The sequence below is a fragment of the Anolis sagrei genome, chromosome X (genome assembly GCF_037176765.1).
Source record: "Anolis sagrei isolate rAnoSag1 chromosome X, rAnoSag1.mat, whole genome shotgun sequence".
NCBI lineage: Eukaryota > Metazoa > Chordata > Lepidosauria > Squamata > Dactyloidae > Anolis > Anolis sagrei.
Genome location: NC_090034.1, coordinates 59,814,376 through 59,841,574, shown reverse-complemented (window position 1 = coordinate 59,841,574; position 27,199 = coordinate 59,814,376). Strand labels below are relative to the sequence as shown.

At 41.8% G+C, this 27,199-nt stretch overlaps 1 protein-coding gene across 1 annotated transcript; it reads right to left on the bottom strand.

The window, feature by feature from the left end:
• Positions 1–306: 306 nt before the first annotated feature.
• ATP5F1D (ATP synthase F1 subunit delta) lies at positions 307–26,860 on the bottom strand. Its single transcript, XM_060784819.2, has 5 exons — positions 26,621–26,860; positions 17,919–18,072; positions 13,607–13,695; positions 8,692–8,822; positions 307–433 (listed from the first exon to the last, which is right to left on the bottom strand). Exons 1-4 carry the CDS (start codon positions 26,852–26,854, stop codon positions 8,700–8,702), a joined length of 600 nt encoding a protein of 199 aa, XP_060640802.2. The 5' UTR covers positions 26,855–26,860; the 3' UTR covers positions 307–433; positions 8,692–8,699.
• Between the last annotated feature and the right edge of the window lie 339 nt (positions 26,861–27,199).

Genomic DNA, 27,199 nt, shown 5'->3' with positions numbered 1-27,199 from the left:
TTTAAATCTATATATTAATATTATATAAAGCATATAAATATGTGTATATAGTAATGTATGTATATTAGTACATATTAATATTGATATAATAAAAATATAAATTACGGCATTAATATTATATGTGTATATATTTTAAGGTATCTACTTTAATGCATGTGTATAATATATATTTGTGTGTGTGTGTATTTGTATGTATATATATAGGGTTCCTGGTTAATTTGTTGCATCTTATAAATGCAACTTGGTGAAATCCAGCCCAAATGCAGATAGCGAAAGCAATGGAATAAATCAGACAGTTCTATTAAGTGACTTTTTCTTTGTAATTCTTTAATTAGGAAGAGCAGTTGTACGGACCGTGCCAAAGAGTGGTGAGGAGGAGGAAGCAGAGGAAGTTGTCGATGGCCGTTTTCCTTGCAGCCGAGGGCGGGACTTCCTGGAATAGACAGAGGAGGAAGGAGATGTTGACATATCTGGCAAGGAAGAGGCACACAATGGCTTCAAAGGCCTCCCCCACCCCATATGGCACCGTTACAAAATACCTATTAATAATAAGTATTATTATTATATTTAAGACCTGCCTCACTTTGCCGGAAATATTCTAGTATAGAAAATATATGCAAAGCTGTAAACACATCATGTATACACACACACACACACACACACAAGAAATACATATGCGTAAGTGTATACACATCATTCATATACACAAAATATAAATATACCCGCATACGTGTATACACATCATTCATATACACACACAATAGAAATATGTAAGTGTATACACATCATTCATATACACACAACAGAAAAACACACGCATATATACACATCATGTATATACACACACAATAGAACTATATGCGTAAGTGTATACACATCATTCATATACACACAACAGAAATATACACACATAAATACACATCATGTATATATACACACACAATCTATATAAATAAAAATGTAATGTCCGTTTGTGGGATTAACACAACTCAAAAACCACTGGGCGAATTGCCACCAAATTTTGACACAAGACACCTAATAACTCAATGTATGTCCTTCACTCAAAAAAAAACAAAACAAAACAAAACAAAACAAACGTGGCACACAGGACTCCCATGACAGAAAACACTGGAAGGGTTTGGTGGGCATTGACCTTGAGTTTGGGAGTTGTAGTTCACCTACATCCGGAGAGCACTGTGGACTCAAACAATAATGGATCTGGACCAAACTTGGCACGAATATTCCATTTGCCCAAATATGAACACGGATGGAGTTTGAGGAAAATAGACCTTGTCATTTGGGAGTTGTAGTTGCTGGGATTTATAGTTCACCTACAATCAAAGAGCATTCTGAACCCCAACAACGTTGGAATTGAACCAAACTTGGCACACAATTCTCCCATGCCCAACATAAAATAATGGAAAGGTTTGGTGGGCATTTACCTTGAGTTTTGGAGTTGTAGTTCACCTACATCCAGAGATCACTGTGGACTTAAACAATGATGGATCTGGACCAAACTCTACACAAATACTCAATATGCCCAAATGTGAACACTGGTGGAGTTTGGGGAAAATAGAATCTTGACATTTGGGAGTTGTAGTCGCTGGGATTTATAGTTCACCTACAATCACAGAGCTTTCTGAACCCCACCAATGATAGAATTGGGCCAAACCTCCCATACAGAACACCTACGTGGGCCACCGCAACGAGTGGCAGGGGACAGCTAATAGAACTATATATACCTAAGTGTATACATATTATTCATATACACACACATATACATGATGTGTATATACACACACAATAGAACTATATGCGTAAGTGTATACACATCATTCATATACACACATATATACACATCATGTATATATACACACACAATCTATATAAATAAAAATGTAATGTTCGTTTGTGGGATTAACACAACTCAAAAACCACTGGGCGAATTGCCACCAAATTTTGACACAAGACACATAACAACCCAATGTATGTCCTTCACTCAAAAAAACAAAACCCTGGTTTTGTCATTTGGGAGTTGTAGTTGCTGGGATTTATAGTTCACCTACAATCAAAGAGCATTCTGAACCCCAACAACATTGGAATTGAACCAAACTTGGCACACAATTCTCCCACGCCCAACATAAAATAATGGAAAGGTTTGGTGGGCATTTACCTTGAGTTTTGGAGTTGTAGTTCACCTACATCCAGAGATCACTGTGGACTCAAACAATGATGGATCTGGACCAAACTCTACACAAATACTCAATATGCCCAAATGTGAACACTGGTGGAGTTTGGGGAAAACAGAAACTTGACATTTGGGAGTTGTAGTTGCTGGGATTTATAGTTCACCTACAATCAAAGAGCATTCTGAACCCCACCAACAATGGAATTGAACCAAACTTGGCCCACAGTTCTCCCATGACCAACAGAAAATACTGGAAGGGTTTGGTGGGCAGTGTCCTTTGGTTTTGGAGTTGTAGTTCATGTACATCCAGAGATCACAGTGGATTCAAATAATGATGGATCTGGACCAAACTCTACAGAAATACTCAATATGCCCAAATGTGAACACTGGTGGAGTTTGGGGAAAATAGAATCTTGACATTTGGGAGTTGTAGTCGCTGGGATTTATAGTTCACCTACAATCACAGAGCTTTCTGAACCCCACCAATGATAGAATTGGGCCAAACCTCCCACACAGAACACCTACGTGGGCTACCGCAACGCGTGGCAGGGGACAGCTAATAGAACTATATATACGTAAGTGTATACATATTATTCATATACACACACATATACATGATGTGTATATACACACACAATAGAACTATATGCGTAAGTGTATACACATCATTCATATACACACAACAGAAATATACACACATATATACACATCATGTATATATACACACACAATCTATATAAATAAAAATGTAATGTTCGTTTGTGGGATTAACACAACTCAAAAACCACTGGGCGAATTGCCACCAAATTTTGACACAAGACACCTAACAACCCAATGTATGTCCTTCACTCAAAAAACAAACAAACCCGGTTTTGTCATTTGGGAGTTGTAGTTGCTGGGATTTATAGTTCACCTAAAATCAAAGAGCATTCTGAACCCCAACAACGTTGGAATTGAACCAAACTTGGCACACAATTCTCCCATGCCCAACATAAAATAATGGAAAGGTTTGGTGGGCATTTACCTTGAGTTTTGGAGTTGTAGTTGACCTACATCCAGAGATCACTGTGGACTCAAACAATGATGGATCTGGACCATACTCTACACGAATACTCAATATGCCCAAATGTGAACACTGGTGGAGTTTGGGGAAAACAGAATTTTGACATTTGGGAGTTGTAGTTGCTGGGATTTATAGTTCACCTACAATCAAAGAACATTCTGAACCCCACCAACGATGGAATTGAACCAAACTTGGCCCACAGTTCTCCCATGACCAACAGAAAATACTGGAAGGGTTTGGTGGGCAGTGTCCTTTGGTTTTGGAGTTGTAGTTCATGTACATCCAGAGATCACTGTGGACTCAAATAATGATGGTTCTGGACAAAACTCTACAGAAATACTCAATATGCCCAAATGTGAACACTGGTGGAGTTTGGGAAAAATAGAATCTTGACATTTGGGAGTTGTAGTCGCTGGGATTTATAGTTCACCTACAATCACAGAACATTCTGAACCCCACCAATGATAGAATTGGGCCAAACCTCCCACACAGAACACCTACGTGGGCCACAGCAACGAGTGGCAGGGGACAGCTAGTAGAACCATATATACGTAAGTGTATACATATTATTCGTTTACACACACCAGAAATATACACACATATATACATGATGTGTATATACACACACAATAGAAATATATGCATAAGTGTATACACATCACTCATATAAACACAACAGAAATATATACACATAAGTATATACACATAATGCGTATATACACAAAATATAGAAACATATAAGCATAAGTGTATACACATGTATTAGTGTAGACCTGGGGTCCTCAAACTTTTTAAACAGAGGGCCAGGTCACAGTCCCTCAAACTGTTGGCGGGCCGGATTATAATTTTTAAAAAAAATGAATTAACTCCTATGCACACTGCATATATCTTATTTGTAGTGCAAAAAACACTTTAAAACAATACAATAATTAAAATGAACAATTTTAACAAATATAAACTTATTAGTATTTCAATTGAAAGCGTGGACCTGCTTTTGGCTGATGGGATAGGGTTGTTGTTGTTGTTGTTGTTGTTGTTGTTGTTGTTGTGTGCTTTCAAGTTGTTTCAGACTTAGGTTGAGCCTGAGCGAGGGCAGGGTAAACGACCTTGGAGGGCCGTATCCGGCCCACGGGCCTTAGTTCGAGAACCCCTGGTGTAGACACATCATTCCTATACACACAACAGACATATACACACCTAAAAGTATACACATAATGCGTATATACACAATAGAAATATATACGCATACGTGTATACACATATATATACACACACAATAGAAATATATATGCGTAAGTGTATACATATCATTTGTATACACACAACAGAAATATGCACGTATTATTATTATTATCATCATCATACACACCATGTACATACACACACAATAGAAATAATGCATAAGTATATACATCATTCATATACAGACAACAGAAATATACATGCATAAGCGTATACACATAATGTGTATATAGACACAATAGAAATATATACGCATAAGTGTATACACATGTATACACACACAAAAGAAATATATATGTGTAAGTGTATATACATCATGTATATTAATATACAGCCTCCCTCCATTGACCTGTCCGTCTACGCCCTCTAGTGGCAAACACTGGTAGAAGCAACAGGCAGCATTGAATCTAATTCTTTCAATGGTTTTGTAAAAGGCATTAGTAAAAAAAAAAAAAACATGACACTGGTGGGCTTTGGATATTCACCCTTTTTTAATCTTGACTCTTCTTTGTGTATAATAGAGGAAGTGAACTACAGTGTAAGCACAGAGTTGGAGAAGCCCGATAAGGGCCACCCCGTCCAGGAACAGATGCATGATTCGTATTTATAATATTGCATTTATTTGCATTTAGATAAATGACCTCTAATTAGAATAGAAATGCCATAGACACAGGATGCCTGCCATAGATGCAGGCCAAACATCAGGAGACAATGCTTCTGGAACATGACCATAATGTTCGTTTGTGGGATTAACATAACTCAAAAACCACTGGATGAATTGCCACCAAATTTGGCCATAAGACACCTACTAACCCAAGGGGTGACCATCAGTAAAAAAAAATTGATTTTGCCATTTGGGAGTAGTAGTTGCTGGGATGTATAGTTCACCTACAATCAAAGAGAATTCTGAACTCCACCAATTATGGAATTGAACCAAATGTGGCATACAGGACTCCCATGACCAAAAAAAAAATACTGGAAGGGATTGGTGGGCATTGACCTTGAGTTTGGGAGTTGTAGATCACCTACATCCAGAGAGCACTGTGGATTCAAAAAATAATGGATCTGGACCAAAGAAAATACTGGAAGGGATTGGTGGGCATTGACCTTGAGTTTGGGAGTTGTAGATCACCTACATCCAGAGAGCACTGTGGATTCAAAAAATAATGGATCTGGACCAAACTTGGCTCGAATATTCCATATGCCCAAATATGAACACAGATGGAGTTTAAGGGAAATAGACCTTGACATTTGGGAGTTGTAGTTGCTGGGATTTATAGTTCACCTACAATCAAAGAGCATGCTGAACCCCACCAATGACAGAATTGGGGCAAACTTCCCACACAGAACCCCCATACTTAAGGCCATCCAGTCCAACCCCCTTCACCAGGGCAAAAAAATGTAATCAAACCCCTCCTGACAAAAAGCCATCCAGCCATAGATATAGATATATATGATTCACACACACACACAGATATAATATCATAGATTTGAAAGGGACCCCTAAAAGAAGGACAATTATATGATGCATATTTCAGAGTAGGCAAACCAGACAATCTCCACATCAACACTGACAAACAACAAGAAATACTGTTTACCCACAAGCATAAAGAAATTACATATATTAGAAACCAATACTTTCTCATTACTTTATTTTCCAGATCACCAGACTGGGCCACAGCAATGTGTGGCAGGGGACGGCTAGTTACAATAATAAAACCACAACTGAACATAAATCATAATTAAAAAAGAATACATCAGCAATCATTAAAACAGTAAAACAGTCTCATCAGCCATATCACCGTTCCAGTCAATGTCCCTCTACTGTCCTAAAGCCTGGTCCCAAAACCATGATTTTAATTTCTTTCTAAAAGCCAGGAGGGAGGGAGCAGATCTTACCTCATTTGGGAGTGTGTTCCATAGGTGGGGGGCCACATCCGAGAAGGCCCTGTCTCTCATCCCCATCAGACACATTTGTGCTGTTGACGGGAGCGAGAGCAGGGCCTCCCCGGATGATCTTACATTATGAGGTGGGACGTAGGGGTGGATGCGTTCGGACAAGTAAGCTAGGCCAGAACCGTATAGAGCAGTGGTTCTCAACCTGGGGTCCCCAGATGTTTTTGGCCTCCAACTCCCAGAAATCCTAATAGCTGTTAAACTGGCTAAGATTTCTGGGAGTTGTAGGCCAAAAACATCTGGGGACCCCAGGTTGAGAACCACTGGTATAGAGCTTAATAATAATAATAATAATAATAATAATAATAATAATCTTTATTTATACCCTGCCACCATCTCTCCAGTGGGGACTCGGAGCAGCTTATATGGGGTCAAGCCCAGACAACATATTACAATAAAATAAAAACCAAGGCATAACATCAAAACAACATCAACAAAATTACATAGGGAAAAAAAAGTATAAACACAATCATAAAACAACATTTCAATAAGGTCAAAACCTAGGTACCACTCTGGCAGGAAGGTAATGGCACTCCATGTAGTCATGCTGGCCATATGACCTTGGAGGCGCCTACAGACAACGCTGGCTCTTCGGCTTAGAAATGGAGATGAGCACCAACCCCCAGTTGGACCCAACTGGACTTAATGTCAGGGGAAAACCTTTACCACTATTTATTAGCAAAAAAACAGTTTTTTATTTTGGTTTTTATGAATGCTCCCATTAGAAAATACATAACGATGTGGATGAACTACAATTCCCAGAATCGTGGGTCAACGCAGGGTGAACTACAACTTCCATCCTGTTGAGTCAGTCCCCCAAATCCCTCAATTCCTCTCTGTTTGCTGTGTTCCATAGGAAAGGGTTAAGGGAGAGGCGGTGGGCAAGATCATGCAAATTCCACACAAGGAACCCTGGGATGCCTGCCTGTGGTGGAGGAAGCACCTAAAATCTAGGATGAGATTCTCCCCGCATGAAAAAATTCCTTGGGTGGTGGGCCATAGTGTTTGGGGAGGACATTGGCTACATCTTCCTGATGCAATGTCAGTGGAGGGAGTGCCTTTGGAGGCTTCTCAGCACTTGGAACTATAGCCTGTTTGGTGGAAGTGGGAGGCTGTCTGTGTAAATAGACACCTCCGAAACATACACATTTTTCACTTTTAGTGTATAGATAGATATTTGTGCTTCAATTTCTATTGTATTATGTTGTGAATCACTTTGGGTTCTATTAGGGAGAAAAGCAGAATATAAAAAAATATTGTTGTTGTACATTATTGTATTATTGATATATATTACATTATACCTTATTATTACATTATTTTAATATTATTATTGTACATTATTATTATTTCACATTATTATTATTAGTATTATTATTGTATTATTGATATATATTACATTATACCTTATGATTACATTATTTTAATATTATTATTGTACATTATTATTATTAGTATTATTATTGTATTATTGATATATATTACATTATACCTTATTATTACATTATTTTAATATTATTATTGTACATTATTATTATTAGTATTATTATTGTATTATTGATATATATTACATTATACCTTATTATTACATTATTTTAATATTATTATTGTACATTATTATTATTTCACATTATTATTAGTATTATTATTGTATTATTGATATATATTACATTATACCTTATTATTACATTATTTTAATATTATTATTGTACATTATTATTATTTCACATTATTATTATTAGTATTATTATTGTATTATTGATATATATTACATTATACCTTATTATTACATTATTTTAATATTATTATTGTACATTATTATTATTTCACATTATTATTATTATTATTATTATTATTTTTATATACCCATATTTACTCGAGTCTAATGTGCCACTGAATCTAATGCGCACCTCAATTTTCAAATGTATTTACCATAATACGTGAATCTAATGCGCATCCTAATTTTGGGAAGGTAATTTAGTCAAAAAGGTGAACATTAGAATTGAGTAAATATGGTATAATTATTACACTATACATTATTACCTTATTTTAATATTATTGTTGTACATCATTATTAATTTACATTATTTGACATTATTTTTATTATCATATATTATTTATAATATCATTATAACAATTATAACTGAATTGAGAATGCTGCCAACTGAAAACAGATCCTGTAAGAGACAGAAAAGGAGGACGGTGTGGTGCAAAGCTCACATGCAAAACATATCGACTTGCTTACCTTCCTCCTCACTCCAGTGCCTTCACCAGGGCTTCATTGGCCTCCACGCGTATCTGGGCCTCTGCTTTGGAAGATTCGTCGGAAGTGGCGGCCAACTCAGACAAGGCCTTCTCCAGGTTAGACTTGGCTGCCTGCGAGAGTCAGACACGGAAGTTGATGTGAAAACTCCAAACTCATTCTCTCTCAATATATATACAAATTCAGCAGCCCATTCATGGGGATGAGGGAAGCAAAATCATAGAGTTGGAAAGGACTCTAAAAAGGCCATCTAGTCCAACCCCCTTCTGCCATTATGCAGGAAAAGCACAATCAAAGCACCCCGACAGATGACCATCCAGCCTCTGAATCACAACAACAACAGTACTCCTGACCATAATAACAACAACAACAACACTCCTGACCTCATGATTGTGTTAAAAAACAAAGTATGGATTGTCGATGTTGCAATCCCAGGTGACAGAAGGATTAACGAGAAACAACTGGAAAAGACGACATGATATGAGGATTTAAAGATCGAACTGCAAAGATTCTGGCACAAGCCAATAAAGGTGGTCCCAGTGGGGATCGGCACACTGGGTGCAGTGCCTAAAGACCTTGGCTTGCACTTAAACACAATCGGCGCTGATAAAATTACCATCTGCCAGCTGCAGAAGGCCACCTTACTGGGATCCGCACGCATTATCTGCCGATACATCACAGTCCTAGACACTTGGGAAGTGTCCGACGTGTGATCTAATACAACAGCCAGCAGAGTGTCTGCTGTGGATTCAACTTGTGTTTCTAATAATAATAATAATAATAATAATAATAATAATAATAATAAATGGAGCTGGAAGAGACCCCAAAGACCATCCAGTCCATCCCTTTTCTTCCATGCAGGAAAAGTAAAATGAAAGTACCCCTGACCACAACACCAACAGAACCTGCATAATAACGGCAACACCAACAACATAGTTCTATCATCCTGCTTGGAAAAATGGGAGTGGACTGGATTGCCTTTGGGGTCTCCTCTGACTCTATGATGACGACGATGATGATAATAGTAATAATAATAATAATAATTATTATTATTATTATTATTATTATTTCTATCTTCCATCCAGTCTGAAATAGATGGCCTTTGGAGGTCTCTTCCAACGTTAGGAATATAATAACAACAATAATATAGAATGGAAAGAGATCCCCAAAGCACTGAGACCTTGAACATCACTAAGACCCTCTTCATGGCACCCAAATAGTTCTTTCCAGGATGAAAAGGAACCATTGGAGAGAAGCGCCCTTTGGGTTTGGCTCCTTAACCACCAACAAATAACAGTAACTGTATTGTTTTATTAATCTTAACAATTTTATTATTCATTAATTATATAAATTATATAAATTCCAAGGAAGCCCCCCAGATCCTAGACCAGTGCCTGGCTGCTGTGATGGGCTGGATGAGGGTTAACAAGCTGAAACTTAATCATGACAAGACAGAGGTTCCCCAGGTCAGTTGCTCGGCCGATCGGGGAACCTGTGCTGATGGGGTTACCCCCCCCCCCCCCGAGGACACAGGTCCGCAGTCTGGGGGTCCTTCAGGACTAAGTGCTGACACTTGATGCTCAGGTGTAAGAGGTTGCTGAAATGGCCTTTAGCTCGTGCACCAGCTGCAACCATACCTTGAGAAGTCTGACTTGGCCATGGTAGTCCATGCCTTAGTTACCTCCAGGTTGGATTACTGTAATACACCCTGCGTGGGACTACCTCTGAAGACGGCCCGGAAACTGCAGCTAGTGCAAAGGTCAGTGACCAGGTTGTTAACTGTAGCAAATTATAGGGAGTGGTCAACCCCCGTTCAACCAGCTCCACTGGCTGCTGATAAGTTTCCGGTCCCAATTAAAGTTGCTGGTTATTACCTATAAAGCCCTAAACGGTTTGGGACCTGTCTATCTTTGCGACCGCATTTTCCTTTATGAATCTGCACAATCTATAAGATCTCTTCTCTCGCTCCCACCTCCGTCACAGGCATGGTTGGTGGGGATGAGAGAGAGGGCCTTATCGGTGGTGGCCCCTCAGCTCTGGAACTCCCTCCCGAGGGAGATTATTGGTTCGATGGTTGCTCTTATATTTTGTTATAATGTTGTTTTATTCTGTTTTATGCTGTTGTTTATGTATTTTACTGTGTTATATTTCAACTATGTTGATTGGGCTCGTCCCCATGTAAGCCGCCCCAAGTCCCTGGAGGCAGGGTACAAAATATAAAGTTGTAGTTGTTATTATTACTAGCCGTCCCCTGCCATGTGTTGCTGTGCCCCAGTCTGGTGATCTGGAAAATAAAGTAATGTGAAAGTGTTGGCTTCTAACATATGTAATTTCTTTATGTTTATAGGTAAACAGTATTCCTTGTTGTTTCTTTGTCAGTGTTGATGTGGAGACTGTCTGGTTTGACTACTCTGGAACATGCAACATATAATTGCCCTTCTTTAGGAGTCCCTTTCAAATCTATGATACTATATCTCTCTGTGTGTGGATCATATATATCTATATCTATGGCTGGATGGCTCTTTGTCAGGAGGGCTTTGTTTACGTTTTCTTGCCCTGGTGAAGGGAGTTGGACTGGATGGCCTTAAGTATTTTCTGTTGGTCATGGGAGTCCTGTGTGGGAAGTTTGCCCCAATTCTATCGTTGGTGGGGTTCAGAATGCTCTTTGATTATATGTGAACTATAAATCCCAGTAACTACAACTTCCAGATGTCAAGATCTATTTTCCACAAACTCCATCCGTGTTCATATTTGGGCAAATTGAATATTCGTGCCAAGTTTGGTCCAGATCCATTATTGTTTGAGTCCACAGTGCTCTCCGGATGTAGGTGAACTACAACTCCCAAACTCAAGGTCAATGCCCACCAAACCCTTCCAGTGTTTTCTTTTGGTCATGGGAGTCCTGTGTGCCACGTTTGGTTCAATTTAATCATTGGTGGAGTTCAGAATACTCTAGATGTGCTATAAATCCCAGCAACTACAACTCCCAAATGACAAAATCCTTTTTTTTAGTGATGGTCACTCCTTGGGTTAGTAAGTGTCTTATGGCCAAATTTGGCGGCAATTCGTCCTGTGGTTTTTGTGTTATGTTAATCCCACAAACGAACACTACATTGTTATTTATATAGACTAGCTGTCCCCTGCCAGGCATTGCTTTGGCCCAGTCTATGTATATGTGTTTTGTTATATGTTGTTGTTCCAGTCGCTTCCGACTCTTTGTGACTTCATGGACCATCCCACACCAGAGCTCCCTGTCGGTCGTGGCCACCCCCAGCTCCTTCAAGGTCAATCCAGTCACTTCAAGGATGCCTTCCATCCATCTTGCCCTTGGTCGGCCCCTCTTCCTTTTTCCTTCCATTTTCCCCAGCATCATTGTCTTCTCTAAGCTTTCCTGTCTTCTCATTTGTGTCAGTAAAATAATAATAATAATAATAATAGTAAACCTGGATCTATACTGCCATATAATGCATTATAAGAGTCCAGGTAAGGGTGAGATTTTGCCTCGGATCTGGCCACGGTGGTCTACGCTCTTGTTACATCCCGATTAGATTACTGCAACGCACTCTACGTGGGGTTGCCTTTGAAGACTGTTCGGAAACTCCAACTAGCCCAGCGGGAGGCAGCCAGACTGCTCACCGGAGCATCATACAGGGAGCATACCACCCTCCTGTTGTGTCAGCTCCACTGGCTGCCGATCCAATTCCGAGCACAATTCAAAGTGCTGGTTTTGACCTACAAAACCCTATCCGGTTCCGGCCCAGTGTATCTGTCCAAACGGATCTCTCTCTACGTCCCACCCCGGAGTCTAAGATCTTCTGGGGAGGCCCTGCTCTCGGCCCCGCCTCTATCACAAGTGAGATTGGCGGGGAAGAGGAGCAGGGCCTTCTCAGTGGTGGCCCCTCACCTATGGAATTCACTCCCCGGGGAAATTAGATCAGCGACAACCCTCCTTTCCTTTAGGAGAAAATTGAAAACATGGATTTGGGACCAGGCATTCGGATAATCGGGCAGATAAAGAAAGGACTTTGACGATTGACAAGAATGGACAACGTGGAATGAAATTTTGGAACTCTGAAGAACGAACACTGAGCATGAGATTAGTTTTATTGATTGTGTTATATATTGACTGTTTTAATTGTTATAATTGTTTTAATTGCTGTTTTATATGTATGTGTATTACTGTGCAGGCATCAAATTGTGCCGTTTGTAAGCCGCCCTGAGTCCCTCCTCGGGGGTTGAGAAGGGCGGGGTAGAAGTACCCGAAATAAATAAATAAATAAAATTTTCTTCTCGTGATGTGGCCAAAGTACTTCATCTTTGCCTCTACTAGCCTTCTCTCCAATGAGCAGTGTGTATATGTGTGTGTGTACGTGTATATATGTGTGTGTTCGCGTATATATATGTGGTTTTGCCCATGCGTTGTAATATAATTTTTGGGGTTTTTTTTTGCTTTTTAAGTCTCTTCTGCTGTATTTTTCAGTGTTTTTATGAGTGATGGTCACTCGTTGGCCTGGTAGGTGTCTTGTGTCCAAATTTGGTGTCAATCCGTCCAGTGGTTTTTGAGTTCTGTTAATCCCACAAACTAACATTGCATTTTTATTTATATAGATTATTAATGATTAACAGTAGCATTGCCTAGCCCACATTTGAGTAGTTTGTTTGCAATGTCATGGGGGAACCTTGTCGAAGGCTTTACTGACATTGTTTTTTTCACTCTGAGAGAACCCTCTTAAGATCTTCCACCGAGACTCTGTGCTCTGGACGGCCCTTAGAAAGGCCTGCACCATGTGGAAGACTGACCACATTAAGGCTGCCTCGAAACCAGGCAGTCCGGGTAACTCTCAATCATAATAAGATGAGGTTGAAGAGGCCACAATGAAGGAAAACAGGGACTCACCGCTAGATCGAGTTGATCCAAGAGTGCGACTTCCTCTGCGAGGAGTTGGACGGAAGAGTCTGCGTTCACTGTCACAGAGCCACTGCTGACTGCAAAGGCAAAGCAAGAAAAAAGATATGTGTTAATGAGGAGTCCTACAAATCCCATTGTCTTGATTCAAATACAGGGATATTTGACCCATAACTGCAGAATCATATCCTGGGCTCTGCAAGGTGTGAGCAGGTCCTTTAGGCTGTTCTATGGCATGTTTCCCCTTGGTTGCTTCTATGAGAATAATAATAATAATAATAATAATAATAATAATAATGGGAAAGGAGGCAAACGCACGCAAGTTGAACAAATGATAAAAAGAAAGAGCTACGGGAGGATACCATAAACTGAAAGGAATAACCAGCAAATTGTACAAGGTGATAATTGATATTAAGGAGGAAAAAATAAAAGACGCAACACTAAGAGAGATATGGAAGGAAGACCTAGGGATTAGAATAAAAGAAGCGGATTGGGTACAATTATGGGATCAAAGATATTTAAAGAATTTATCGATACGTGTTAAAGAAAATGATTATAAATTGGTTTGGAAATGGTACTTAACACCAGTGAAGATTGCAAATATTAATAGGAATGTCACAAAAAAATTGTTGAAGAGGTTGCCAGGAGGTGGGTACATATATACATATGTGGTGGCAATGTAAATATGTAAATGAATTTTGGGGGAAGGTATTTGGAGAGATAAAAGCTATAATGGATATGAAGATAGGGGAAAGTGCAAGCATTGCATTGTTGTCACTAAATAATGTTAAGAAATTGAAAAAAACAGAGAAATATGCAATAGATAACATGTTAACCGCAGTAAGATCAGTGATAGCGAAGAACTGGAAAGGTAAATTAAATATATCAATTGAAGAATGGTAAAAAGAACTATGGAAAATAGCAAAAAATGATAAATTGACATGTAGGTTAAGAGTCAGGAAAGGGGTATGGAAGGAAAACGACTTTGATGAAGTTTGGTGAAAATTTATTGAGAATGGCTTAATAGAAGTAGATGGAAAATTACCTCCACAAGAAGAAATGGTATTTTGGAAAGAGAATGTAAATTGAAGTGGCTCGGAAGGGGGGGGGAGGGCACAAAGGTGAAATATATATATATACAAGGTACATATACACTTATAGTTGATGTAATGAATTAAGGATGGAATATAAGAGTATTGTAGGTATTGATGTATTCTAAGAAAATCAATAAAAAATATATATTTTAAAAAAGAGAATAATAATAATAATTTTATTTCTTACCTGCCTCTCCTCGAGGCAGGCCACAGCATAATTAAAACACATACGATTTGCAAACACAGCTTTCATTGCAGCTAGAATGATAATAGCGATATCCCGGAAGGGTGAAAGTACAGCAATCTCAAGGGAGATTGGAGAGAAAAGTTACAGGGGGAGGGGGGGGGTATTTAGTCAGATACCAATTGTACAAGTTCTCATGCTTAAAAAGATAAGAGAAGCCTGTAATTTACATCATAGGTAGACCTCAACTATGGGGGACAACATGAGAAAATACATCCAGAAAATCACATTGTCTGATTTTTAACGAATTTATTTGCAAACTAGCAGTCTCCTGCCATGCGTTGCTGTGGCCCAGTCTAGTGATCTGGAAAATAAAATAATCAGAAAGTGTTGGCTTCTAATATATGTAGTTTCTATATGTTTGTGGGTAAACATGAGGGTTCTGTGTGGGAAGTTTGCCCCAATTCTGTCTTTGGTGGGGTTCAGCATGCTCTTTGATTGTAGATGAACTATAAATCCCAGTAACAATCACTCCCAAATGTCAATGTCTATTTCCCTCAAACTCCATCTGTGTTCATATTTGGGAATATGGAGTATTTGTGCCAAGTTTGGTCCAGATCCATCATTGTTTGAGTCCACAGTGCTCTCTGGATGTAGGTGAACTACAACTCCCAAACTCAAGGTCAATGCCCAACAAAGCCTTCCAGTATTCTCTGTTGGTCATGGGAGTTCTGTGTGCCAAGATTTGTTCAATTCTATCACTGGTGGAGTTCAGAATGCTCTTTGATTGTAGGTTAACTATAAATCCTAGCAACGACAACTCCCAAATGACAAAATTAATTTTTTGAGTGATGGTCACTCCTAGGTGTCTTGTGGCCAAATTTGGCGGCAATTCGTCCAGAGGTTTTTAAGTTATGTTAATCCCACAAACGGACATTACATTTATATATAGAGAGATTATAGTAGAAAATTAAGTATTGAGTCACCTACAAACAAGCAAGATTTCTGAGTCCCACAGGCAGGCTCCTCTGCCCTCCACTCATTACCTGTAGTAATGGCACCTATTTGAACTTGGTATCAGTCTAAAAGACACCTGTCCACAACCTGAAGCAGTCACACTCCAAACTCCACTCTGGTGAAGGCCAAAGAGCTGTCGAAGGACACCACAAACAAAATTGTCACCCTGCACCAGACTGGGAAGACTGAATCTGCAATAGGCAAGCGGCTTGGTGTGAAGAAATCAACCGTGGGAGCAATAATCAGAAAATGGAAGCGATACAAGACCACTGATCATCTCCCTCGATCTGGGGCTCCACACAAGATCTCACCCTGTGGGGTCAAAAGGATCACAAGAACGGTGACCAAGCATCCCAGAACTATACGGGAGAACCTAGTGAATGACCTGCAGAGAGCTGGGACCAACGTAACAAAGGCTAAAATCAGTAACACACTACGCCACCGCCAGGGACTCAGATCCTGCAGTGCCAGACATGTCTTCCTGTTTAAGCCAGTACATGTCTGGCGCTGACTGAAATTTGCTAGAGAGCATTTAGATGATCCAGAAGAGTATTGGGAGAATGTCATATGAATGTCAGATGAAACCAAAGTAGAACTGTTTGGCAGAAACACAACTCGTCGTGTTTGGAGGAGAAAGAATGCTGAGTTGCATCCAAAGAACGCCATCCCTACTGTGAAGCATGGGGGTGGCAACATCATGCTTTGGGGCTGTTTCTCTGCAAAGGGACCAGGGCAACCGATCCGTATACATGAAAGAATGAATGGGACCATGTATTGTGAGATTTGGAGTGCAAACCTCCTTCCATCAGCAAGGGCACTGAAGATGAAACATGGCTGGGTCTTTTAGCATGACAGTAATATTTATTTTATTTATTTCACAGTTTTCTATACCGAGCTTCTCAACCTCATTGAGGGACTCAGCCCGGTTTACAGCCATAAAAAACACCAAGCACACCGTAATACCAAGCACACTGCCAGGGCAACGAAGGAGTGGCTTCGTAAGAAGCATTTCAAGGTCCTGGAGTGGCCTATAGAAAACCTTTGGAGGGAGTTGAAAGTCCGTGTTGCCCAGCGACAACCCCAAAACATCACTGCTCTTGAGGAAATCTGCATGGAGGAACGGGCCAACATACCAGCAACAGTGTGTGCCAACCTTATGAGGACTTACAGAAAACATTTGACCTCTGTCATTGCCAAAGGATATATAACAAAGAATTGAGATGAACTTTTGTAATGGACCAAATACTTATTTTCCACCACAATTTGCAAACAAATTCGATAAAAATCAGACAATGTGATTTTCTGGATGTGTTCTCTCATGTTCTATCTCATAGGTCTACGTATGATGTCAATTACAGGCCTCCTTCATCTTTTTAAGTGGGAGAACTTGTACAATTGATATCTGACTAAATCTCCCCCCCCCCCCACTGTATTAGAAAATATACAAATGGCCAAGTTGTCTAACGGACTTCAAGTTAAACATTAATAGAAGTTTCTAAATATACGGAGCCTGGCTTTTTGCATATATATTGAAAGGAAGGCAAAAGTGGATTTTAGGGAAAGCTGCAAGGAGAAGAATTTAAGGAACATACTAGGGTAGATATAATAATAATAGAATTTATTACATAAATAATAATAATTATTATTAATATTATTATTATTATTATTATTAATAATAATAATAATAATAATGCTATCTTCCTGCTTGGCAGAATGGGGATGGACTGGATGACTCCTGGAGTCCCTTCTGGCTCTATGAGAATAACAATCATAGTTATATTTCTTACCCACCCCTCCTTGTGGCTCGAGGTGGGTCACAGCATAATTAAAACATATAGAGGTTGCAAAAATTCTAAAAATACACATATTAAAATGTACTTCTATAAAAGATAAATATTAAAGTGTATTACGTAACTTCCTGGCCCCAAAACATTTGCTAATCCCAACAAAAAATATGTGTGGTAAAAGCAGTACATTCCATGGCATTGGCCCCACTCTGCAGACCCACCGAAGTACTTTGTGGAGGCCCCGTCCTCAGCGAAGACCGTCACCACACCGGGCCTCAGGACTTGCAGGGTTGGGACATGGGCGGCCAAGATGCCAAAGGCCCCGCTGAGCGTGGGGACATCCACCTGTTTCACGGGGGCTGCGTTGTAGAAGACCTGTGGAGGGGAATAATAACAATAATAGTTATAATATCCATGTAGTGGAGGTTCCACATTCCCACCTCTAACAACAACAACAACATTAATGTGGGTGAGGTTGCACATTCCCACCTCTAACAATAACACAATAACAATAATATTCATGTGGGTAGAGGTTCCACACTCATACCTCCAATAATAATAATAATAATAATAATAATAATAATAATAATAATAATATCAGTCACAAAATCCTTTTGCCAATTAACTGACACAGCTATCTCTTAGTTCACTGTTTAACATTTAAAATGGATAGACATGTTACTCCTTTAGAGTTTCACCCACAAGAACATTTCAAATAAATGTCTTTATTTAGATTTTGCTTATGTTTATTAAGTCTCTATTCTACTTTGGTTAGACCACACCTGGAATATTGTATCCAATTCTGGGCACCACAACTGAAGAGAGGTATTGGCAAGCTGGAATGTGTCCAGAGGAGGGCGACTAAAATGATCAAGGGTCTGGAGAACAAGCCCTATGAGGAACGGCTTAAGGAGCTGGGCATGTTTAGCCTGAAGAAGAGAAGGCTGAGAGGAGATATGATAGCCATGTATAAATATGTGAGAGGAAGCCACAGGGAGGAGGGAGCAAGCTTGTTTTCTGCTTCCTTGGAGACTAGGATGCGGAACAATGGCTTTAAACTACAAGAGAGGAGATTCCGTCTGAACATGAGGAAGAACTTCCTGACTGTGAGAGCCGTTCAGCAGTGGAACTCTCTGCCCCGGAGTGTGGTGGAGGCTCCTTCTTTGGAAGCTTTTAAACAGAGGCTGGATGGCCATCTGTCGGGGGTGATTTGAATGCAATATTCCTGCTTCTTGGCAGGGGGTTGGACTGGATGGCCCATGAGGTCTCTTCCAACTCTTTGATTCTATGATTCTTGGAATATGTGGTCTCGCAATTCCAGGCGTTCTTGGAAGAAACTGATTATCTAGACCTGTCACAGTCTGGCTTCAGACTGGGACATGGAACTGAAACAGCTTTGGTCTCCTTGGTGGGTGATCTGCATAGGGAATTTGACAGGGGGAGTGTTGGTTCTCCTGGGCCTCTCAGAGGCCTTCGATACTGTAGATCACAGTATCCTTCTGAGACGTCTCACGGTTAAGGGGCTTGGTGGCACCGTTTTGCAATGGCTCTAGTCCTTCCTGGAGGGTTAGTCTCAGAAGGTGTTGTTGGGGGACACCTGCTGGGCCCCACAGCCTTTGTTCTGTGGTGTCCCGCAGGGCTCAGTACCGTCCCCCATGTTGTTTAACATCTACATGAAGCCGCTGGGAGAGATCATCCAGAGTTTTGGTCCACGCCTTGGTTACATCCAGACTGGACTATTGCAATGCCCTCTACATGGGGCTGCCCTTGAAGAAGGCCTGGAAGTTTCAATTGGTACAACGGGCAGCAGCCAGGCTCCTTACAGGGGCAAACTATAGGGAGCATACAACACCCCTATTAAAACAGTTTCATTGGCTGCCGATAAGTTGCCAAGCCAAATTCAAGGTGCAGGTTATGACCTTATAAAGCCCTAAACGGTTCAGGCCCCGCATATCTTCGCGACTGCATCTCCTTCTATGAACCAGCGCAAAATCTAAGATCTTCTAGGGAGGCCCTCCTTTCGCTCCCACCACCGTCACAAGTACGGTTGGTGGGGACGAGAGGGCTTTCTCGGTGGTGGCTCCCCGCCACCGTCACAAGTACGGTTGGTGGGGACGAGAGGGCTTTCTCGGTGGTGGCTCCCCGCCACCGTCACAAGTACAGTTGGTGGGGACGAGAGGGCTTTCTCGGTGGTGGCTCCCCGCCACCGTCACAAGTACGGTTGGTGGGGACGAGAGGGCTTTCTCAGTGGTGGCTCCCCGCCTCTGGAACGCCCTTTCAAGGGAAATAAGACAGGCCCCATCCCTCCCCTCCTTTCGTAGGACCTTAAAGACCTGGTGGTTTCAACAAGCCTTTTTTTTTTGTCGTGTCAGGAGCGACTTGAGAAACTGCAAGTCGTTTCTGGTGTGAGAGAATTAGCCGTCTGCAAGGACGTTGTCCAGGGGACGCCCGGATGATTTGATGTTTTTATTATCCTTGTGGGAGGCTTCTCTCATGTCCCCGCATGGGGAACTGGAGCTGATAGAGGGAGCTCATCCACCTCTCCCTGGATTTGAACCTGCGACCTGTCGATCTTCAGTCCTGCCGGCACAGGGGTTTAACCCACTGTGCCACCGGGGGCTCTCAAACAAGCCTTTGAGAATGACCAGTTCTAGCCCAGCCCCAAACATTGCTTAATTCTATTTTAAAATATTGGTTTTAAAATGTACTTTAAAAAAAAACATTCACAGTCCCTTTGAGTCTCTATTGTTGTTGTTATGTTTCTTTTTCTCAATTGCTAGGATTGGCAGATTGCTCAAAAGGATGCCATATACAATTCAAATCTCAAGACTATAAGCACTAAAGCTAGAGCTTTCAAAAAAGGAAGAAACTAAAATATACAATACTTATATATTGTTATATTATCATATGAATTCCCCAATGAGTTCCCTCTTGGATGGCATTGGTTCTAATGGCTTGTTCTTAGGCTGCAAGAATCAGGCCCTCCATTTTTTTTCCAAAGTTCCATTTGTGAGTCACATTCATGTTTTTTCTTTGTCAAATTTGCTCTCAATTTTTTCCCAGGAACTGTCCAGGGAGAGCCTTCTTTTGCCAGTTCTCTCTTCTCCTCTACATTGTATTTCTATGGTACTCCCTCTTTGTCTTTTGCACTTCAAGCAGTAGAGCCCCCGGTGGCACAGTGGGTTAAACCCTTGTGCCAGCAAGACTGAAGACTGACAGGTCGCAGGTTCGAATATGGGGAGAACGCAGATGAGCTCCCTCTGTCAGCTCAGGCTCCCCATGTGGTGACATATGAGAAAGCTTCCTACAAGGATGGCAAAACATCAGGACAATGTCCTTGCAGACAGCCAATTATCTCACACCAGATGAGACTTGCAGTTTCTCAAGTCACTCCTGGCACAAAAAAATTACATTATTATCGTTTACTTTATTCTAATGATAAATTATTATAATTACGTTGTTGTTGTTGTGGCAAAAGTATGATAGCTGGGACCCAATGACAAGACAGCGCAGCGAGTGGGAGACACAGGTGAGACAGAGTTATGGCAAGATAGCTCACCAGAAAGGGGGGGGGGCAGGAAACAGTCTGTCGGCCCCCCAGTCCAGCCTGTCCGGATTTGTTGTTGTTCATTCGTTCAGTCGCTTCCAACTCTTCGTGACCTCATGAAGAAACACACGCCAGAGCTCTCTGTTGGCTGTCACCACCCTCAACTCCTTCAAGGTCAAGCCGGTCATTTCAAGGATGCCATCCATCCATCTTGCCCTTGGTCGGCCCCTCTTCCTTTTTTCTTCCATTTTTCCCAGCATAATTGTCTTCTCTAAGCTTTCCTGTCTTCTCATGATGTAGCCAAAGGACTTCATCTTTGCCTCTACGATCTTTCCCTCTAATGAGCAGTCGGGCTTTATTTCCTGAAGTATGGACTGGTTGGATCTTCTGGTGGTCCAAGGCACTCTCAGAACTTTCCTCCAACACCACAGTTCAAAAGCATCTATCTTCCTTCACTCAGCCTTCCTTATGGTCCAGCTCTCACATCCGTAGGTGACTACAGGGAATATCATTGCTTTTACTATGCAGACCTTCCTTGTCAGTGCGATGTCTCTACTCTTCACTATTTTATCGAGATTGGTCATTACTCTCCTCCCAAGAAGTAAGCATCTTCTGATTTCCTGGCTGCAGTCTGCATCTGCAATAATCTTTGCACCTAGAAATACAAAGTTTGTCATGGCCTCCGCATTTTCTCCCTCTAATTGCCAGTTATCAATCAGTCTGGTTGCCATAATCTTGATTTATTTGATGTTTTTGTAATTCTAATGATAAATAATTATTATTATTACGTTGGTGTTGTGGCAAAAGTATGATAGCTGGGACCCAATGCCGAGACAGCGCAGCGAGTGGGAGACGCAAGTGCGACAGAGGCGTGGCAAGATAGTTCACCAGAAAAGGGGGGGGGGGGAGACACAGGAAACAGCCTGTCACCCCCCCCCTCTCCAGTCCGGCCTGTCTGGATAGCTTAAGGCAGGGGTCCTCAAACTTTTTAAACAACGGGCCAGGTCAGAGTCCTTCAAACTGTTGGAGGGCCGGATTATACTTTGAAAAAACATGAATGAATTCCTATGCACAATGCACATATCTTATTTGTAGTGCAAAAAACCACTTAAAACCAATACAATAATTAAAATGCAGAACAATTTTAACAAATATAAACACATTAGCATTTCAATGGGAAGTGTGGGCCTGCTTTTGGCTGATGAGCTAGGATTGTTGTTGTTGTTTGCTTTCAAGCCGTTTCAGACTTAGGTTGACCCTGAACGAGGGCCGGGTAAATGACCTTGGAGGGCCATATCCGGCCCCCAGGCCTTAGTTTGAGGACCCCTGGCTTAAGGCTATCCAGATATCGTATGCAAACACGTTCAAAAATGTAACATTTTCGCTTCTCTCATTCTGACCCGCATTGTGCAACCAGCATTGGGCCCCAGCTATGGTTTTAAGAAAGACCTAAAAACCTGGCTCTTCTGTTGTGCTTTTGGAGAATGACCACTCACCCCATCCGGTTGTCTTAGCCTACAGCTGCCCTCAGAATCAAGCATCTTCCCACCCCTAAAATGGCTATTTTTTTTTCTCTTTTTCTATGCAATTTTGATGTTGTTGTTTGTTGTTTATGTTTTGGTTTTATTTTGCTGTAACATGTTGTCCGGGCTTGGCCCCATGTAAGCCACTCCGAGTCCCCATTGGGGAGATGGTGGAGGGGTATAAATAAAGTATTATTATTATTATTATTATTAATCCCATGGTTCCTCCCTGTTGGGCTCCTACTCCTCCTTTTATCCCTATCTCACCCAGAGTTTTAACATTTTATTATTTATTTATTTATTTACCTTACTTATATACCACTGTTCTCAGCCCGAAGGCGACTCACAGTGGTTCACAACAAATACGAACAGCAAAAATTCAGTGCTACAGTATAGAAACAGTTAACAACCTAACACATTACACAATTAATAAACAGTTACTACAATACCCATTCACTGTCGCCTCGTCATCAAAAACATGTTTACCTCATACATTTGGCTCGCCCTCCGTGTCTGGTTTTACTATGCTGTTTTATATTGTTGATTTTGTTATTTCATATTTTGTTATGATGTATTTTCCTATTGTGTGTTTATTATGTTGTATTGTATTTTGGGCTTGGCCTCATGTTAGCCATCCCGAGTCCCCTTTGGGGAGATGGTGGCAGGTTATAAATAAAGTGTTTTATTATTATTATCATACTTTCGCCATTGTTAATCTCAAGTCGCTCCTGACACCAAAAAAAACCCCAAACCTTTAAGCAGTAGCTGTTGCTGTTATTATCATCATCTTATTCTCTGCCTTCCCCAATACGTTTCTCCCCTAACAATCCTATATTATCTATATAAATAAAAATGTAATGTTGGGAGTATGTATGTTGGGAGGGCCTGAGGCTGTGAGGAATGGTGGGAGTTGGAGTCCAAAACACCTGGAAGGAAGGAGGGAAGGCCCAAATTGGCCCAGGCCTATGATGTTCTGATCGCTACAATCACAGAGTATTCTGAATCCCACCAACGATAGAATTGGGCAAAACCATCCACACCGAACCCCCATGTGGGCCACAACAACGCATGGCAGGGGACGGCTAGTCTATATAAATAAAAATGTAGTGTTCATTTGTGAAATTAACAGAACTCATAAACCACTGGCCGAAATGACACCAAATTTGGACACAAGACACCTAACAACCCAATGTATGTCCTTCACTCAAAAAACTGATTTTGTCATTTGGGAGTTGCAGTTGCTGGGCTTTATAGTTCACCTACAATCAAAGAGCATTCTGAACCCCACCAACGATGGAATTGAACCAAACTTGGCACACAGTTCTCCCATGACCAAGAGAAAATACTGGAAAGGTTTGGTGGGTAGTGTCCTTTGGTTTTGGAGTTGTAGTTCACCTACATCTAGAGATCACTGTGGACTCAAACAATGATGGATCTGGACCAAACTTGGCACAAATACTCAGTATGTCCAAATGTGAAAACTGGTGGAGTTTGGGGAAATAACCTTGACACTTGGGAGTTGTAGTTGCTGGGAGTTATAGTTCACCTACAATCAAAGAGCTTTCTGAACTCCAGCAACAACGGAATTGAACCAGTCGTGGCACAAAGAACTCCCATGACCAACAGAAAATACTGGAAGGGTTTGGGTTAGCGACTATCACTAAAAAAAAAAAAAGGATTTTGTCATTTGGGAGTTGTAGTTGCTGGGATTTATAGTACACCTACAATGAAAGAGCATTCTGAACTCCACCAATGATTAAATTGAACCAAACGTGGCACACAGTTCTCCCATGACCAACAGAAAATACTGGAAGGGTTTGGTGGGCAGTGTCCTTTGGTTTTGAAGTTGTAGTTTATCTACATCCAGAGAGCACTGTGGACTCAAACAATGATGGATCTGGACCAAACTTGGCACAAATACTCAGTATGCCCAAATGTGAACACTGGTGGAGTTTGGGGAAAATAACCTTAACACTTGGGAGTTGTAGTTGCTGAGAGTTATAGTTCACCTACAACCACAGAGCATTCTGAATCCCACCAACGATAGAATTGGGCCAAACCTCCCACACAGCACCCCCATGTGGGCCACAGCAACGCATGGCAGGGGACGGCTAGTCTATATAAATAAAAATGTAATGTTCGTTTGTGGGATTAGCATAACTAAAAAACCACTGGACGAATTGACACCAAATTTGGACACAAGACACCTAACAACCCAATGTATGTCCTTCGCTCAAAAAATTGTCATTTGCGAGTTGTTGCTGGGATTTATAGTTCACCTACAATCAAAGAGGATTCTGAACCCCACTAACAATGGAATTGAACCACACTTGGCACACAGTTCTCCCATGACCAACAGAAAATGCTGTAAGGGTTTGGTGGGCACTGACCTTGAGTTTGGGAGTTGTAGTTCACCTACATCCAGAGGTCACTGTGGACTCAAACAATGATGGATCTGGACCAAACTCTACAGGAATACTCAATATGCCCAAATGTGAACACTTGTAGAGTTTGGGGAAAATATAATCTGGACATTCGGGAGTTGTAGTTGTTGGGATTTATAGTTCACCTACAATCACAGAGCATTCTGAACCCCACCAACGATAGAATTGGGCCAAACCTCCCACACAGAAACCCCATGCGGGCCATAGCATCGCGTGGCAGGGGACGGCTAGTTACTACATATAATTATTCTGCAACGGGCCTGGGCCAGCTTGGTCCTTCCCTCCCTCCCTCCTTCCAGGTGTTTTGGACTCCAACTCCCACCATTCCTCTCAGCCTCAGAATGAGGGGGGAAAAGCAAGGGCCTGAGGCTGTGAGGGTGAAAATTGCTGGAAGAAACATTAACAACCTCAGATATGGAGATGACACCACTCTGATGGCCAAAAGCGAGGAGGAGCTGAGGAGCCTTCTAATCAAGGTGAAAGAAGAAAGCGCAAAAGCTGGGTTGCAGCTAAACGTCAAAATAACCAAGATTATAGCAACAAGAATGATTGACAACTGGGAAATAGAGGGAGAAAACGTGAAGGCCGTGACAGACTTTGTATTTCTAGGTGCAAAGATAACTGCAGATGCAGACTGTGGCCAGGAAATCAGAAGACGCTTACTTCTTGGGAGGAGAGCAATGTCCAATCTCGATAAAATAGTAAAGAGTAGAGACATCAGACTGGCAACAAAGATCCGCCTAGTCAAAGCCATGGTATTCCCTGTAGTAACCTACGGATGTGAGAGCTGGACCTTAGGGAAGGCTGAGCAAAGGAAGATCGATGCTTTTGAGCTGTGGTGTTGGAGGAAAGTGCTGAGAGTGCCTTGGACTGCGAGAAGATCCAACCAGTCCATCCTCCAGGAAATAAAGCCCGGCTGCTCACTGGAGGGAAGGATACTAGAGACAAAGTTGAAGTACTTTGGCCACATCATGAGGAGACAGGAAAGCCTGGAGAAGACAATGATGCTGGGGAAAGTGGAAGGCAAAAGGAAGAAGGGCCAACCAAGGGCAAGATGGATGGATGGCATCCTTGAAGTGACTGGACTGACCTTGAAGGAGCTGGGGGTGGTGACGGCTGACAGGGAGCTCTGGCGTGGGCTGGTCCATGAGGTCACGAAGAGTCGGAGACGACTGAACGAATGAACAACAACACCAACGAGGCTGTGAGGAATGGTGGGAGTTGGAGTCCAAAACACCTGGATGGAAGGAGGGAAGGCCCAAATTGGCCCAGGCCTATAATGTTCTGATCTCCCTCCCATCTGCCCCTGGGGTGCCTATCTTGCGGCAAGGTCCCGCTGGCGAGTGGCCCGGATGTGCCCCCTCCTTGCCTGGCCGCCATCTTGCTCCCTTCAGCAACCCCGTCCTGACCTGTGAGGGTGAGGCGAAGGTGAAGGCCATCTGGGCCTGGGAAGCGGAGGCAGGGGCGGCGGCCTCTGCGTAGCACCTGGCGGGGGCCCGGGCGGACAGGGAGAGGGCCCGGAGGCGGAGGAAGCAGCGCCCGGCTTGGAAGACCATGATAGCTGGAAGGGCAAGCGGTAGGAAGACAAGCAGTAACCGGAAGTACAACCCCGCCAGGACCGGAAACCCCTCCTCCTCCGCCATTTTGGAGTGACGTCACCCCTGGAAAGCTTGCTGTATTTACTACCATCCCCATCAGGCACCGCGGCGCAATCACCCGCATTCCATGCCTCCGCGCGCTGCAATGCCCCATGGGAAACCGAGTACAACTTTACTATTACTTACTTAGGCGATCCCTCGTTGGCCAATTAGGATAGTCTTCCGGGATCAGTATTCTTGTGGCTGTGGAGCCCTATTCTTGACCTGCATCTTCTCCCGCAGTGAGGGCATTGGTTTCCAGGTGGAAAGTGGACTTGGGGTGGGCTTGACGCGCCTTCCTCTTGGCACGTTTTTCTCTTTCGCCCTCCATTAGTGCCTCTTCAAATTCTG